Source organism: Dasypus novemcinctus, chromosome X (genome assembly GCF_030445035.2).
Source record: "Dasypus novemcinctus isolate mDasNov1 chromosome X, mDasNov1.1.hap2, whole genome shotgun sequence".
NCBI classification, from domain to species: Eukaryota; Metazoa; Chordata; class Mammalia; order Cingulata; family Dasypodidae; genus Dasypus; species Dasypus novemcinctus.
The window spans coordinates 6,940,425-6,958,159 of NC_080704.1; the positions used below are offsets into that span (position 1 = coordinate 6,940,425).

Genomic DNA, 17,735 nt, shown 5'->3' on the forward strand with positions numbered 1-17,735 from the left:
CTACTGCACATTATTATACAGAAAAACTATGTACTTTTTCTGTTTATGAATAGTTACAATTCATCGGTCAAAATGTGGTACACATTAAATGTACCTAAAAATACCACATATCAAATGAGTTTTTCCCCTTTAAAGTTTTGAAGCCAAATTTTAAATACTCATGAGTTCTAATCCTAATCATCTTAAATTGAAAAATATATATAATAAAGCATCAATTTGAAGCATTACAAATCCATACAATGCAAAGTTCTATAACATAATCTAAGTTCTAAATTATTGAGTTGTATTATAGATATTTCTTTGCTGAAAGTAGAAAATGACATATGGGAAAATGAATTTACGGAGTGAAATACTATGTATACAATAAAATCCTTCAGTGAAGTAAGAGATGGAACATCAACTGATGCTTAATAATTGCATTAAAATTTTAAGTACAGAAATGCCATTATTATTATTATTACTACTAGTACTAAAATTATGATTGTATGTGGGAGAAAGTATAAGTGAACAACCTTGTTGACTTTATAAATCATTGTTTAGAGTACCTGAGGGTGTTTAACAAATTTCTGTTCAACTTCAGGCACTGTAAAAATATAGTAGAAAAAGGCTTTTTTTAAGTAGCAAAACAATAAATTCTGCTTAGAAGAAGAAAAAACAGTACCGTTGAGGACCTGCTTCCCACATGGGAGGTCCCAGGTTCAATTCCTGGTGCCTCCCAAAAACAAACAAACAAAAAAACAAACAACAAGGAAACAAACAAACAAAAACAACTCAGAGCAGCTGACGTTGCTCAGTGGTTGAGTGCCGGCTTCCCACATACCAAGTCCTAGGTTCAATTCTCGACCCCAGTACCTGAAAAAACCCCTAAAAACCAATATGGAATGCAAGGCTTCAAGTATGGTGCCTGATATGTAGTTTAAACTCAATAAACTGTAGTGATGATTGTCAGGACAACTAACAAAAGGATGATGATGGACACTGCCCAACCCCAAGAAGCAGAGAATATCTTCAACTGTAAGCCAGACAGTTCCATCCATCTGCCCCATGGGATCTAAGCCCCTCTCAGATGGAAGCAGAGTGGGCATCACCACCCCCAAATCCTCAAGATTGAGGAATGAACAAACATAAGGGGGGAATGCACCTATGGACTAACGTAGACCTATTATTCTAGCAATGGAAGAACTTGTGCCATTGATATAAACATAGTGGTCACCAGACGTTCTGAGGGGAACCTGTCTGGATTCCTCTCTTCCTGGGGCTTGCTTCTCTCCGGGCTCAGGGTTCCTCCCTCCCCGGGGCTTGCTTCTCTTTCCTCACAACCAAGCTCCTCTGTGCTTACTTCCTGGGCCTACAGCTTAAGACTCCAACATCAAAACTCCAACAACAAAAACTCCAACTCTGTCCTTTGACATGTCTTTTATCTGTTAGTCCCATTGGTGGGTGGGGACTCAACAGCCCACTGATGTGGTCCAATCAAAGCTCTCATCAAAATTTAATCAAGCCCAGGCACAGACCTGTTTACAAATATAATCTAATATCTATTTTTGGAATTCATGAATCATATCAAAATGCTACAGTCATTTTAAGAATACTCTATATACTTTGTGAGCTATAGGCAAGGAATTTCCAAATATTAAAAGATTTGTTCAAGCCCATTAAGTTGCCTTCGGATGTCCTAACTCTAGTCAGGAGGAAGGACGCTGGTTTTAAGAGGTAGTTAAGCCTGAATGTTGCACTGTGCGGCCAGGACTGAGATGAGCGCTTCCCAGTTGAAAGGCAGGTAAGGAACGTCTGCAATTTATTAGCTTCTCTCAGCTGCAGAAACTTACATTTAGGAATTCCTTGCCTATTGCTGGTGTCTGCAGTCATTGTCTTTGCCTGAAGATCTCAGACCCTTCTTTCTCTTCTTCAGGCTATACCCATGTCAGCCCCACTGATCTGAGATTTGAATCTAGCCCTAGAGAAGCCAGTTTTGTTGCTGAGGGCCAGCGGCCCCTTGGTTGTGCATCTTCTGTTTACAGTCAGAGGTGATTCCCCACCAGAAGTTCAGGTGGAAACTTGCCCTGTACATCCTGGAGAAGTTTCCAGATACATTGAAAAAGATTCCGAGTGGCCCCTTCCCTCCTTCCTCACCCCTCCCTACACACCTACCTCTCAGGTGTGTGGTGGAGAAGAAGTCCAGTGCTTCAGAGAGGTTTACGAGGAATAAGGTGGGGGGTCTAGATGCAAAAACACAACATTAGGTTTCTATCTAGCGAATGGAGTGGTTTGTGTTCAGTACAGACGTGTTGGTGCTTTCTAGGCTTCATGCACAGATGAATCATTGGGAAATCTTGTCAACATGAAGGTTCTGCCTCCATGGACCAGGGGCCACACCTGAGATTCTGCATTTAGATGAGCTCGCAGGTGACCAGATGCTGAGCCCACTTTGAGTAGTGAAGTAGAGGTGGCATGGATTGGAGAGGCACATAGGGCTGCCTGCTGAACTCCTCATGACACCTCGTGGGACATAGTAGAGACATGATGACGTCAACGGTGATGACGATGGTGCTGCTGGCAGTCAGTTATCCTGAGAATATGGGAAGGCATCACGTGAAGAGCATCCGCTTGGTCACTACAATGTTTCCAGGTTTCTACAGCTGGTGAACACCTACTACGTGCCAGGTCCAGTGCCAGGTACTGGAGATATGTGGCGAGACAGGCTGATAAGCAATTTGAATGCTTTGTGGCAGGTCTCGGGGCAGCACAAGGTGGTCTGCGGGTGTAGGCAACAGGGCCACTTAATGCTCTCTGAAGGGGTGACAGGATGGAACTGCCCAGGAGAAGGTTGCGAATGAGCTCTATGGCCTTCAGTGGTTAGACACGGGAGAGGAACCTGTGAGCACACAGCTGGAGGACCAAGACGATGCACAAGACATTGTGGTGCCAGGTGTCAGGGAAGCCGAAGGAAAGCAGCTGTCCAAAGGAGAGTCGCCAGAGGAGAATGGACAAAGAGGAAGTCAGGGAGCAGGGGTTTTGCATTTAGGATGCCAGGCATAGGCTAGTGGCATGGCAGGAAGATTTAACGCCAGGACTGGTCCTGGAAGGAGGAGTGAGAAGAGCCGGAGCAGAGGAGCCCATGGAAATGTGAGCTGAGCAGGGTGTGGGTGAATGTCTGTCCACTGGGGAGGACGGAAGGCTGAGCAGGTGGGGGAGGAGCATGTTCATCAGCTGCCCTCAAGTGCCCCTTAGGTATCCCAGAGGTAGGAGAGTGAAGAGAGGCTGGTGGAGGAAAGGACTGCCTCCAAAGCGCAGGAGAGGCAGATGGCCGATGGGCTCGCCCCGGCAGGGACACGGGAAATCCTCTGCAGGGGTTCTCGGCTCCACAGTGGAGTCACCCGGGGAGCCTTAGGAGCAGGAGGCCTGGGTCCCGCCCCAGGAGTGGGACCTGGGGTGCAGCCTGGGGCTGGAGTTGTTAAGGGCAATTCCCCCAGGGGATGCTGCTGTGCCTGAGCACCTGCAGGAGAGAAGACTGCTTTGCTTCCTCCCCAGGCCTCTCACGCTGCGGGGAAACAGCTGGTTCCCTGGTGCTAGGGGCACTCCGTGTGCTGGGGAGAGAGCCGCATGGGCTAGAGTTAATGGACCTTCTTGGTCCGTGGATGGTTGGAGTCTAAGGTCTCAGGAGGGAGCGCTGTGAGGTCTGGGTTGCTTGGGGGAAAACTCTAAACCAAGACTGATGGCACGAGAGCACTCACAGATGGCCCTTTTCCTGAGCCCCTTGGGAACGTCAGGCTCTAGGACCCACATGATGTACCAGAGACAGCTGCAGCCCCTGGGAGATGGAGAATTCCAGACTACAGAAGGACTCATCCACAGCTCATGACATAGCCATGATGTCAAGGTCAAAGATGAGGAGATCAAGAAATATGGAGGATGGGAAGCAGACTTGGCTCAATGGATAGGGCATCTGTCCACCACATGGGAGGTCCGTGGTTCAAACCCCGGGGCCTCCTTGACCCATGTGCAGCTGGCCCATGCGCAGTGCTGATGCGCGCAAGGAGTGCCATGTCATGCAGGGGTGTCCCCTCCATAGAGGAGCCCCACACACAAGGAGTGCGCCCCACAAGGAGAGCCGCCCAGCATGAAAGAAAGTGCCGCCTGCCCAGGAACGGCACTGCACACACGGAGAGCTGACACAAGATGACACAACAAAAAGAAATGCAGATTCCCATGCCGCTGACAACAACAGAAACAGACAAAGAACACACAGCAAATAGACACAGAGAACAGACAACTGGAGTGAGGGGAGAAGGGGAGAGAAATAAATAAATAAATAAATCTTAAAAAAAAAAAAAAGAGAAATACGGATGACAAGGAAATTGCCCCTGGGTTACCCATCCCGGAGGTTGGGCAATGCATTTGTTATCTCCTGCCACATACCCAATCGTCCCAAGACAGAGACTTGAAACAGCACGCATTTGCCCATTTATCTTCTCGTGGTTTCTGTGAACCTGAAATCCAGGAACAATTAGCGAGATCCTATGCTCCAGATTCTCTTGCAAGGCTGCGGAAGAATCTACGTCCAGGCTCACCGACACGGGTATCAAGGTGTATTCCCTTTAGCTGCAGGACTGAACACCTCTTTTTCTCACTCTTTTTTTCAATAGTTACTGTGCTAACATATATACAATTCAAAGTTTCCCATTTTAGCTACTTTCAAGTGTGAGATTCAGTAGTATCAATTACTGTTAAAATGTTGGGCTACCGCCATCATTGACAATTTTTTTTTTAGATTTATTTTTTATTTATTTCTCTCCCCTTCCCCGCCGCCCCCCCCCCCCCCAGTTGTCTGCTCTCTGGGTCCATTCGCTGTGTGTTCTTCTGTGTCCACTTGTATTCTTTTCAGTGGCACCGGGAATCTGTGTCTCTTTTTGTTGCATCATCTTGCTGTGTCAGCTCTCCATGTGTGCGGAGCCACTCCTGGGCAGGCTACACTTTTTTTGTGTGGGTGGCTCTCCTTGAGGGGCGCACTCCTTGTGGGTGGGGCTCCCCTCTGCGGGGGACACCCCTGCATGGCAGGGCACTCCTTGCACACATCAGCACTGCCCATGGGCCAGCTCATCATATAGGTCAAGGAGGCCCTGGGTTTGAACCCTGAACCTCCCATGTGGTAGGCGGATGCTCTATCCATTGAGCCAAATCTGCTTCCCAATCACTGCAATTTTTGACAAAGGTGTAAACTGTGGAGCTGGGAAAACTGGATGTGAAAGAATGAAGCTGCGCCCCGACATCATACCATATACAAAAATTTAACTCAGTATGGATCAGGGACTTTAAACATAACAGCTGAAATCATAAAACTCTCAGAAGAAAACATAGAGGAAAACATTTGTGATGCTGCACTTGGCAGTGATTTCTGTGATATGGCACCAAAAACAGGAGCAAGAAAAGGAAAGATAAAATGGATTTCAAACAAAACTTAAAACTTTCGTATGTCGAAGGACATTATGAAGAAAGTGAAGACAACCTAGAGTGGGCAAGAATAGCTGTAAATCTTGTGTCTGGCAAGGGTTTACTAGTTCATTGCTCTCAGGTCCTTGTCCCCCAAATGTGTAAACCAAGAAGGTAAGAGACCAACTCTGATGGCAAGGTGGAAGTCGGGGTCTTTTATAACCAAATCATGGAATGATATCCCACCATTTTTGCCAAATTCTGTCCAGCCCACACTCAAAGGTGAGGGTTGTACCAGGAGGGAAGGATCATGGGATGCCATTGTAGGAATCTGTCTCATACAAGCGGCCAAGAGGCAAATCTTCTAACTTCAACATCAAAGCTCTCTGCTTTGCCTCTGTAACTGAGCTTGACTGTTGGTTTAGTGAGCCAACTTTGCGACAAAGAGGGAGGGAATGTTAACTGCTGTTGGAACCGTGAGTTTTCCTAGCCAGCCCTGCGTGGTGTGGCTGGCGGCAGCGTGCAAAGGCAAACTGTAGTGTGAGGACCCCGTATTTGCGGGCACTTCACTTTCCCCTCCCCTGGACCACACAGCCCCGGGTTCGTGACTGTTCTGACAGGTGGGGGCGGGCAGGTGCGAGTTACGAGCCCATGCATGGCATACAGTTTATGACCCCTGGAGAGGATGGTGGTCGCAAGCCATTCTCTGGGGCAGGAGCGTGGTTTCACCCATCAAAGCTTTAGGCTGGGGGTTACTGACTTACTTTGGGGCTAAGTCGAAGGTGTCAGGAGTAAACGGGGATAGGCTATGTCTCCCACATGCCTTGTATGCCTAAAGATGAATCGTTCTCCCCATAGAAACCCTCCCAATAACTCAGGGCTGGCCGGTACTGCTGACTCCCTGCCAGGAGTTGCTGAGACAGCAGTTCCCTGCATACCACTGTCTCTCTGAGGCCCACCACAGGACTGCTATAGAGCGGGCCACCCATTTGTCCCTAAAGCATTTGTGAAAGGACAGCAGGGGCGTCCATGGGAGCAGAGAAGGTGTGAGTGTCCCCAGCGGCACCACAAGGCAAATGAATCCTTTAAAACCTTGACACTCGTCTATGTGTTCCCTAAAACCCTGGCTCTGGAAAGAGGCGTGGGCACAGCACTTCACCGTCTGCAGACAGCAGGACAGCCTGGAGTCTGCCTCTGCCAAAGCCACGTGTCCCTTTCTCTCAGCAGTGGCACCAGACTCTATCCCAGGGAGCAGCCAAAGGGGTGGGAAGGAGCTGTCCCATGTGAGACCTCATTCTAGAAATAAAGGCAGATCTCGGCTGCTCTTTGGGATGGGATCTCTTTGCAAAGGTTAATCATCCTAATAAAAACGGTGGGACCCATTCTATTGTGTCTGAAAACAATGACGATAGAATCAAACTTCCTGGGGAAAGAGTACTTTCCTTCGTCTCACGAAATCATTTTGTAAGTTTTCTACTAAATACCTGTAGGTCTAGACAATAGATTCTGGCCAAATGAAACTTAGCAGTGGAGTCGCCATTCATCAATTATTTAGCCATTTTGTACAATCAGCTTTTGGAAGGTATGCTTTTATTTAATGCTAAAAGTCGATATGATAATTACTTTGTGGTGTTTAACATTGTAGAATGCTAGAAGGTAACTGAAAAGGGCCTCTTGAAATAAATATTCCTTTTTGTCGGGAAAAAAAATGATTTTGGGGTCCCATGTGGGCTGAAGATGGGCTCCAGATAATCCAAAAGCAAACGAGTGCTGGGTGGGATTGAGGAGCATACGGAATAGACTGGGCTCCAGTTTGGCCATATGCTTTGTGTCCCACGGGACTCATCTTCTAAAGTGAAACTGCTCCTGGAAGGTCAACCACATTCCCAAAGAAGGGAATAACCACTGCTTTCCAGGTCTCTCCAAAGTTAGATTTCCAGGATTTAATTTTAGACCTATCAACAAGCCAGACTTTATCTATAGACTTAAGTCTGGAGCAGAAAAAGGGAGAGTCACTTTCATGATGGATTCAGTCAACGGATGTCAGAGAAATTTCTAGATCCAGTTTCTGTGTTGTGCATCAGGAGCAGAGCTTGCGCCACTAAAAGATGGTGGTCTTGGCAAATGGCGCCACAGGCCAATGCCTTTACACAGATTACAATGGGATGGTGTGCAGCAGCTCTGGTGTAACTGAGGGACACTCGAGAGTATGCTCTTCAATGTAAATTCCAGCATGATTGTCCCAGTTACTTTCTTCCAGCATTCTGGATGAGGGTTCTTTTCGAAAGAACAATGCATCTGCAAAGGGGAACACTTCTACTGCTTATTCAGAGATTTCAGCTATGTGTGAAAACCCACAGGTGAAAATCGAAGCTTCCAATTTACCATTCTAGAAGTCGAAACTTTAAGGTGAAAAGCCTCCTCTCTGACTTTGTCAGCATGGAATACGAACAAAAAATATTCGGGACTCAAAAGGCATATCGAACTCTAGCTCATATGTAACCATGCAAAACAGGAAAAGTTCCCGTTTGTAAATTCCTTGCACTACTCCACGAAATTTTAAGGATTCATATTCTAGGCAACAGAAATGTGCTCTGTAAAAGAAATCTTCCCATATGCCTTGTTCTATTTGCTGTTTCTAAGCTTTTGTTTGAACAAATGAGGAGTTTCTTACCTCTCTGCCAAGGGTCCTCCTTCAACACAGCAGCAGCCTGTTCTCCAAGCCACCCCATTAGCTGGCAGAGAGAAGGGGATGTCACCATGTCTAAGCACCCTGAGCTGCACCCTCCTCTAAACTGGTAGAAACTTGAAGATGGACACACTAAGGTGTTTGGTGCAATTATGTGAGAGGAAGGAGCTTTGTGGGAATGTCATTGTCCTACAAATTCGAAAGTGACATCTTTTCCCCAGAATAAACATCACAAAAATTCAAGGAAATCATCCATTCCAACACCGAAAGCAAAGCCCAGGAAGAAAGGGATTCTCTTCCCCCCACTCCCTACCCCCAGCAGCCACCATGGCCACTTTCTCCACACCAATGTCACATTTTCTTCGATTACTAATCACAATAGTTCATGGATAGAATATCAGTAAGTCCACTCTAATCCATACTCTATTCCTCCATCCTGTGGACCTTGGAATGGTTGTGTCCACTCCACATCTATATCAAGAGGGGGCTTAGATTCCACATGGATGCTGGTCCTGGGTGGTGCTGCAGGGACAGTTACCGGACATTGTATGTCCTCCCATGGCCCACTGTGTGGACTATGGGAGAGTGTGGGCTATGGTGTGGACCATTGACCATGAGGTACAGCGGTGCTCAGAGATGTATTCACCAAGTGCAATGAATGTCTCATGATGGTGGAGGAGGTTGTTGTTATGGGGGGAAGGAGTGGGATGAGGGGGTGGGGGGTATATGAGGACCTCATATTTTTTTAATGAAACATTAAAAAAATAAATAAAGACAAAAAAAGAAAAAGAAAAAAGTTAAATATACCAAAAAAAAAAAAAAAAAGGGATTTCCTCAGCTGAGGCCCTTATCCAGTGAGGCCATAGAAAGACTTGCCATGGTGAAGAGAACCAGCCTAATGGAATGAAAGCACGGGCCCCTGAGTGAGCATCTGAACCTGCACTCTAACCTATCAGTGGGGTGACCTGGAGTGAAGAGGTCAAGGACGGCGTGGAGTCTGTTGGGTTCCAGGCCCTGGGCCACCTCCTTCCCTGGAGCTCTCCAAAGGGTCCAGTCCCGCTAACCCACACATCGTGTTTGGGGCCAGAGCCCCAGGTGTCCATGACGTGCTGCTTTGATGGGGGTAGTGCTTTAAGGAATATGTAGACTCTAGACAAGCCACATGGCTAGGGGTTCAAGAACATCTCAAGAAGGCAGAAATCGGGAAACGGACTTTGGCCCAGTGGTTAGGGCGTCCGTCTACCATATGGGAGGTCCGCGGTTCAAACCCCGGGCCTCCTTGACCCGTGTGGAGCTGGCCATGCGCAGCGCTGATGCGCGCAAGGAGTGCCGTGCCACGCAAGGGTGTCCCCGCGTGGGGGAGCCCCCACGCGCAAGGAGTGCGCCCGTGAGGAAAGCCGCCCAGCGTGAAAAGAAAGTGCAGCCTGCCCAGGAATGGCGCTGCCCACACTTCCTGTGCCGCTGACGACAACAGAAGCGGACAAAGAAACAAAAAAGCGACAAAGAAACAATACGCAACAAATAGACACCAAGAACAGACAACCAGGGGAGGGGGGGAAATTAAATAAATAAATAAATCTTTAAAAAAAAAAAAAAAAAAAAGAAGGCAGAAATCATAAGTGACATCAGCCTTTTTCCATTTTTAAAGCCCAATTCTGTAGCGCACACTGCAGCCTTCTGTGTACCATGAGATGTCATACTGTAGAGGCCTTTTGGTATCAGTCATTTAACTGAGAAGGTCCAAATTTGGGGTTTATGCTTAAAGTCATTCTTTAGAGGGAACTACCATGATTCTTGGTGTAAGCAAGGAATGACTTGAATCAACGGTGGAAATACGTATTTTCCCTTCATCCTGAGCATTAATTCAATAAGTAAAGTAGACATTAGTTTTAATTTATTGGTTCATTTATTTTTAATAAATTTTTGTTGTCCACATTAACTTCATCATGAAGCAATGAGAAAACATCAATAAATGACTCTATTTAAGTCAAAATGTTGGTAATGATATTTAATGAAAGGTGAACTTTTAAACAAAGAACGAATGACAGGGAAGCAGATGTGGCTGAAGCATTTGAGTGCCTGCCTGCCACATGGGAGGTCCCAGGTTCAGTTCTTGATGCTTCCTGAAGAAGATGAGAAAAACAGCGAGCTGACATGATGGGCTGGCACAGCGAGCTAACCCAAGATGGCGCAAAGAGATGACACAGCAAGATGATGCAACAAAGAGATACAGTGAGGAAACATAATCAGAGACACAACAAACAGGAAGTGTAGGTGGTTCAAGCGATTGGGTGCCTCCCTTCCACATGAGAGGTCCCAGGTTCGATTCCCGGTGGTTCCTAAAAAGAAGACGAAGAGAAAGCAGACAGCGAGCACAAACAACAAAGGCGGAGGGGGGGATAAATAAATAAAAATAAATCTTAAAATAAAATGAGTGACAACATCCTCTCAGATTTCTCAGATTTGAGAGAGAGAGAGGGAGAGAGGGAGGGAGGGAGGGAGGGGGAGGGAGAGAGAAAGAAAGAAAGAACCAACAAGTATTATTGCAGATTGGGATGGTGGGTCATCACAGCACTAAGAAGTGCAACTTTTGGCACTGCCAGGTTTGTGAATTGTAGCTTGCATGTTTGGTTTCTCATCTCTACATAAAACTGCCTGCGCTTTCCATTCCCGATTCTGTTCAGGGACTTCATCCCTCTGAACTTTAGATGCCGAGGCTTGGGCATCAAAACAACTGCGAACAAGGCTTGCTCCTTAAGGATCGTGAGCAGCAGAAAGAGCAGACACATCCACAATCGCATATTCAGGGAAGGGGCAAAGGATAAGGCACTTTTGGACAAGAAACAAAGACTCTTGGCCAAGGTTGGCTTCTAGATGAAATGTTAAGTCCTTCAACAGTAAGCTTTCCTCCAAAGAATGTTTCATTTTAACTACATCAGTGGGCATTTGACACCACAAGTCAACATCCTTTGTTTCAAACATTTAAAAAATAAACACAGGGCAGGATGGTGGAAAGTGCCTTCTTTTATTTTGTTTCATTCTTTTGATCATAGTTCATCATTCCCCACCCCCTAAATATCTAGAAAACACTCAACAAGAGACGCCCACCATTATCTAGCCTTTCCTGGATGGATGAAAGGAACAGAATGTAGTCACAAATTATGCTGCTCAGGATCCTGGGTAACTTTGTTCCACAAAGTCCTTCTGGGTAAAAACAACCTTGGCAAACTAATTGCTATCACTTTGGAGGTAAATTATAATTTGGAGATAACTGTAATGGGGTTACCCAATAGACACGAAAGATACATTTAAGGGATGGGATAAAAGGGCGCAAATGTGCATTAAGAAAAGAATAAGCTTTCTGAATTTCAGTCTGTTAGGACAATTGATTGTGGTGATATGCTCCTGCATGCAACTGTTTAAAACATGTGTAAAATGCATGTGCTCTTGGAGTCACTTCATTGGAAAATAAAGCAGGAAGCCTGTTCTCTGGCTCTTCTCAGAGACAGACTCAAGCATGCCCAGATGAGGAATATCATTAAAACTATGAGTCATGAGGTCAGAGATGGAAATTAATGCTCTGTCCCCACAGAAAACTAACAGGGCATTACTGAAGGACAAGGATCAAGCGAAGGTTTGCTCCTAGTTGCTCAGGCTGCTCCTCCCCAGGGATTCCAGGGTACGATGTAAAAATGAGGAATGAAAAGAAAAACAAAGGGAGAAGGAGGCAAGATTCTAAGCAGGGCAAACTGGAGTTTATTTGGCTCCTCTTACGATATTTACTACTTCCTTTCAAATGGCATTCCAAATGGTAGTTCTAGTATAGGTCTTGTAGAAATCGGCTTGCTTAATTCTCTTGTTTGATGTGTCTTTCTCTTCCATCGGAGAGTGTGAATGACAGGAGCTGAGTCATGCTTAACCTTGGCATCCTCCGTCCTACCTAGCGTGAGACACACAAAAGCCCAAGGTTGCATAAAAATTCATGTTGAATTGGATTGAATGTGAACATCAACAGAAGCTAAATTCAAATCTTCGCCAAGTTCCTACATGTTGCTGATATATTGAGGGACAAAATGATATGAGGTCTGGGATTTGCTTTCCAATAGCTCAGTAGTGTGGAAAACTGAGGATATACAGAGGTGCCATTGAAGCAAGATTGGCCAAAAGTAGAAAATTGTTTTAGGATGTATCTGCACTGTTATTATTCTCCCTACTTAAAGTAAAGAAAATAAAATAAAACAAATCAATGTTTTAAAATAAGGAGGTGTTTAAGAAAACTTTCTCTATACACTTATTACATCCCTATCTACTAATAGATATTGATTACTGTTATTCATATATATTTAAATTATAAGAAATACACTTGTTATTGCAATTGTTAGTAGGGGAAAATATAACATTTTTCATATAAAATAATATAAAAGGGGCCTCATACATTAAAAAAATCAAAGACCTTACTGAACACCTGGAGGAATGAGAAAAAGAAGAGCAAACTCAATCCCAAAGCAAGAAGAAGGGAAGAAATAAAAAAGATTAGAGCAGAAATGACAGGAGTTGAGAATTTAAAAAATAGAATTAACAAAACCAAAAGTCAATTCTTTGAGATCAATTAAATTGACAAACCTTTAGCTAGACTGACAAAGAAAAAAAGGGAGAAGCTGCAAATAAAATCAGAAATGAAAGAAGGGATATTACTACTGACTCTACAGAAATAAAAAGGATCATAAGAGTATATGATGTTTAACTACATGCCAAAAAATTAGACAACTTAGGTGAAATTGACAAATTCCTAGATACACACAAACAACCTACACTGACTCTAGAAGAAATAGAAGACCTCAGCAAGCTAATCACAAGAGATTGAAACAGCCATCAAAAACCACCAATCAAAGAAAAGCCCAGGACCAGATGGCTGCACAGGTGAATTCAACCCATCATTCCAAGAAGAATTAATACCAATCCTGGTCAAACTCTTCCAAAACATTGAAGCAGAGGGAACACTATCTACCTCATTCTATAAATCCAATATCACTCTAACACCAAAGTCAGATAAAAATACTACAAGAAAAGAAAATTACAGAACAATTTCTCTTATGAATGTAGATGCAAAATATCTGCAAATCCAACAGCACACTAAAAGAATTAGACACCAAGGTCAAGTGAGTTTTATCCTAGGTATGCAATGGTGGTTCAACACAAGAAAATCAGTTAATGTAATACACCACATTAACAAAAGGAAGTTGAGAACCCACATAATCATCTTGACTGACACAGAAAAGGCATTTTACAATATCCAGCTTCACTTCCTGATAAAAATACCTAAAAATAGGAAAAGAAGGAAACTTTCTCAACATGATAAAGAGCAAATATGACAACCACACAACTAACACCATACTCAATGATGAAAGACTGAAAGACTTTTCCTCTAAGATTTGGAATAAGATAAGGGTGCCCACTATCATCACTGTTATTCAACATTGTGTTAGAAGTTCTAGCACATTTAGGCAAGAAAAAGAAATAAAAGGCATCCAAACTGGAAAGGAAGAAGTAAAACTTTCACTATGTGCAGATGACACAATCCTATATTTAGAAAACTCTGAAAAATCTACAAATCTACCAGACCACATAAATGAGTTCAACAAAGTGATAGGATACAAGATCAACACGGAAAAAAAAAATCAGTAGTGTTTCTACACACATGTAATAAGTAACCTGAGGAGGAAATAAAGAAAAAATTCCATTTACAATAGAAAGCAAAAGAACTAAATATGTAGCAATAAATTTAACCAAGATGTAAAGGACTTGTATAAAACATTGCTAAAAGATCAAAGACAACTTAAGTAAATGGAAGGACACTCTGTGTTCTTGGATTAGAAGACTAAATATTGTGAAGATGAAAATTCTACCCAAATTGATTTACAGATTCAATGCACTCCCAATTAAAAATCCAATAGCCTACTTGCAGAATGGAAAAGCCAATTATTAAATTTATTTGGAATGGTAAATATAGCAGTTTGATTTGGTTATGAATTCCAAAAATAGATATTGGATTATGTTTGTCATCTGGTCTGTACCTGGGCATGATTAAGTTATGATTAGGGCTTTGATTGGGCCATGTCATTAGGGCATTGAGTTCCCACCCTTTAGTGGGTGGGGACTCACAGATAAAAGGCATGGCAAAGGGTTTTTGATGTTCAAGTTTTGATGTTGGAATTTGATGCTGAAGCCTTAAGTTGGAGCCCCAGGAAGTAAGCACACAGAGGAAAGAGAAGCAAGCCCCAGAACAGAGGAACTCTGATCCCAGGAAGAAGCAAGCCCTGGAAAGAGAGGAACCCTGAACCTAGACAGATGTAAGACCCTGGAAGGAAGGAACCCAGGAAGTCTGAACCCTCGCAGATGTTGGCAGCCATCTTGCTCCAACATGTGAAAATAGACTTGGATGAGGGAAGTAACTTATGCTTTATGGCCTGGTATCTGTAAGCTCATACCCCAAATAAATACCCTTTATAAAAACCAACTAATTTCTGGTACTTTGCATCAGCACCGCTTTGGCTGACTAATACAGAAAGGAACCTGAATAGCTAGCATATCTTAACAAAGAAGAGCGTAGTTGAAGCACTCACACTTTCTGGCTTTAAAGCACATTACAAATCTGCAGTGGTTAAACCATCATGGTACTGGCATAAGGATTGCTATACTGACCAATGGAATTGAACTGAGAGGTCAGAAATAGAGCCTCACATCTATGGTCAGTTGATTTTTTACAAAGCTGCCAAGTCCACTCAACTGAGAAAAAATAGTCTCTTCAACAAATGGTGCTGGGAGTACTGGATATCCATATGTAAAAGAATGAAAAAGGACCCCTATCTCACACCATATACAAAAATTAACTCAAAATGAATCAAAGACCTCAAGATAAGAAGCAGGACTATAAAACTCCTAGAAGAAAATGTAGGGAAGCATCTTCAAGATCTTGTGGTAGGTAATGATTTCTTAGACTTTACACCCAAAGCACAAACAATGAAAAAAAAAATAGATAAATGGGATCTCCTCAAGATTAAAAACTTTTATGCATCAAAAGACTTTGTCAAGAAAGTGAAAAGACAACCTACTCAATGGGAGAAAATATTTGGAAATCACATATCTGATAAGGGTTAATATCCAGAATATATAAAGAAATCCTACAGCTCAACAACAAAAAGACAAATAATCCAATTAAAAAATAGGCAAAAGAATTGAATAGATATTTTTCCACTGAGGAAACACAAATGGCTAAAAAGCACATGAAAAGATGCTTATCATCACTAGCTATTAGGAAAATGAAAATCAAAACCACAATGAGTTATCATTTCACACCTACCAGAATGGCCACTATTAAAAAGACAGAAAACCGTAAGTTTTGGAGGAGTTGTGGAGAAACAGGAACCCTCATTCACTGCTGGTGGGGATGTAAATTGGTGTAGCTGCTGTGAAAGACAGTCTGGCAATTCCTAAGGAAACTAAGTACAGAATTACCGTTTGAGAACATTACATAGAGAGAAATTTCAGACAAAAAGGACAATTTTTAACAAAAAGGACAAATACTGTATGTTTTCAATGTTATGATCTAATTATAATAAGCAAACCCACAGAGTTAAAATCTAGAATATAGATTACCAAAAGATAGATTGGGGTTAGAGAATGGGGAGTTTCTGTTTAGGTTAATGGTAAAGGTTTGGAAATGTATCATGGTGATTGTAGTACATTTTTGTAAGTGTAATTAGCAGCACTGAATTATATAGGTGAATGCTGTTAAAAGGAGAAACTTCAGAATATGTATATTACTAGAATAAAATTTTAAAGATAAAACACAGTACTGTACAACACAGTGAACCTTATTGTAGATGACAGACTATAGTTCATAGTGCAAGAAAAAGATTATTCTTTCATGAATTGTAACAAATGTACAACACTGATACAGGGTGGTAATAATAAAGTGGTATATAGGGAAAATATACCTCATGTAAATAATGGATGATAGATCTTAATAATGTTTCAATTGTAACAAAGGTAACTACTGTTTAAAAAATGATACAACTATTAAAACTATTGCTACCATCAATAATAACAAATCTTTCACACCAGTGCAAGAGATTGATGGTGGGGTGGTGTACGCAAATCCTGTATTTTATGCATGATTGTTTTGTAGACTCAGAACTTTTCTCATAAAAAAAGAGGGCCTTACCTGAAAAATACCTTCTGTTAAAAAAATTAGAAGTAATTATACAGACTGTCTTTAAGCACATGAATTCCAAATCCTATTGCAATGATTAATTCATTCTCCCCTAATAAGAAAAAACAATGCCCCTAATGTCATCCCTTCATATATTTTATTTCTTGAAACCTTTTAAAAAATCCTCTGTTCCCTTACGAACTTTTAGACATGTGGAAGTTGAAGTCAAAAAAACTTTTTCACTTCTCCCCAAATCATGGAGTTAACTGGGGGGAAAGCCTAGGATAGGGACCAGGTTTTGCACTTGGGTTTGCCATTTCTTTCTTTTTCTCTAAGCACTTGTTGACTAGATCAGCACGGCGAACAGTACAGACAAAAATCCAATCCCCCTGGGTGAGTCTCCATTTTGAGGGCAGGGATGGTGGTGGCCGAAAGATAATGGACAAAAAGGGGGCTGGATAAGCATTGAGTTATCACATGACCCAGCAATTCTACTCCTAGTATACTCCCAAGAGAAATGGAAACATGTTACTTACAAGGACGTTTACAAGAACACTTGCAGCAGCATTATTCATAAAAGCCAAAGGTGAAAACAACCCAGCTGTCCACCAGCTGACAAATGGATAAGCAAATTATAGTCTAATCATAAAATGGAATACCACTTGGCCATAAAAAAAGTTGGAGGCATGCTGCAACATAGATGAATCGGAAAAATATTAAGTTGAATGAAAGGAGCCAGATACAGAATGCCACATACTGTGTGATTCCATTGATATGAAATGCCCAGAAGGGGTAACTCTGTGGATAGCAAGTACAGTAGTGCTTGCCTAGGACTGGGGGTGGGGGTAGCAAATGGGAAGCACCTGCTAACTGATAGAGACCATGCCTGCATGGTGTCGGAAAGTGTTCCAAATTTAATTGTGGTGATGGTCACCCAACTCTGTGAATTATATCTCAATAAAGATGATAAAATGTTTTAGTTAAAAAGAAAAAGAAAATACACAGGGTGATACATGCTATATAGAAAAATTCAGTGGGTGGTGGTAATGAGAAGTGCTAGAAGGGTTAAATTTTAGTTTGGTGTGCTCCATCACTCTCTGAATTCCTATAAGTCCGTGATGCATAAAAGATGCCCTGAATCAGAGCGTCAACCAATGCCGAGCCTTGAGCTGAGCACCTCCTTCCTGGTACATTAATTGACTTGTATTACCGCGGACTTAGAAAGCATCAAAATGCTTGTGCCCCACCCCTGGAAAAATCCTGCTGCAAGGACCAGTAGTCTATATAAGAAACACTTGGGTTTCATACCAATTCATCTCCAGGGCTTGGATTTGCAGGCATAATCCTAGCAACTCTTGAACTACAATTGGACAACTTGATACCATTGGACTTTCCAGATCCACG

At 42.8% G+C, this 17,735-nt stretch overlaps 1 protein-coding gene across 3 annotated transcripts in view; it reads right to left on the bottom strand.

Moving 5' to 3' along the window:
• The window catches only part of PUDP (pseudouridine 5'-phosphatase), a 216,281-nt gene that overhangs the window by 60,876 nt on the left and 137,670 nt on the right, over window positions 1-17,735 (bottom strand). Inside the window, exon 5 of one of the 3 annotated variants that reach the window (XM_058291236.2) lies at window positions 11,844-12,059. The exons of 1 other annotated variant lie outside the window; for it this stretch is intronic. In XM_058291236.2, the coding sequence (XP_058147219.1) occupies window positions 11,967-12,059 (93 nt within the window). In that variant the 3' untranslated portion in view covers window positions 11,844-11,966. Of the gene's footprint in view, window positions 1-11,843; window positions 12,060-17,735 lie in introns of those variants that run through there. One more of the 3 variants, XM_058291238.2, reaches the window with a different exon arrangement.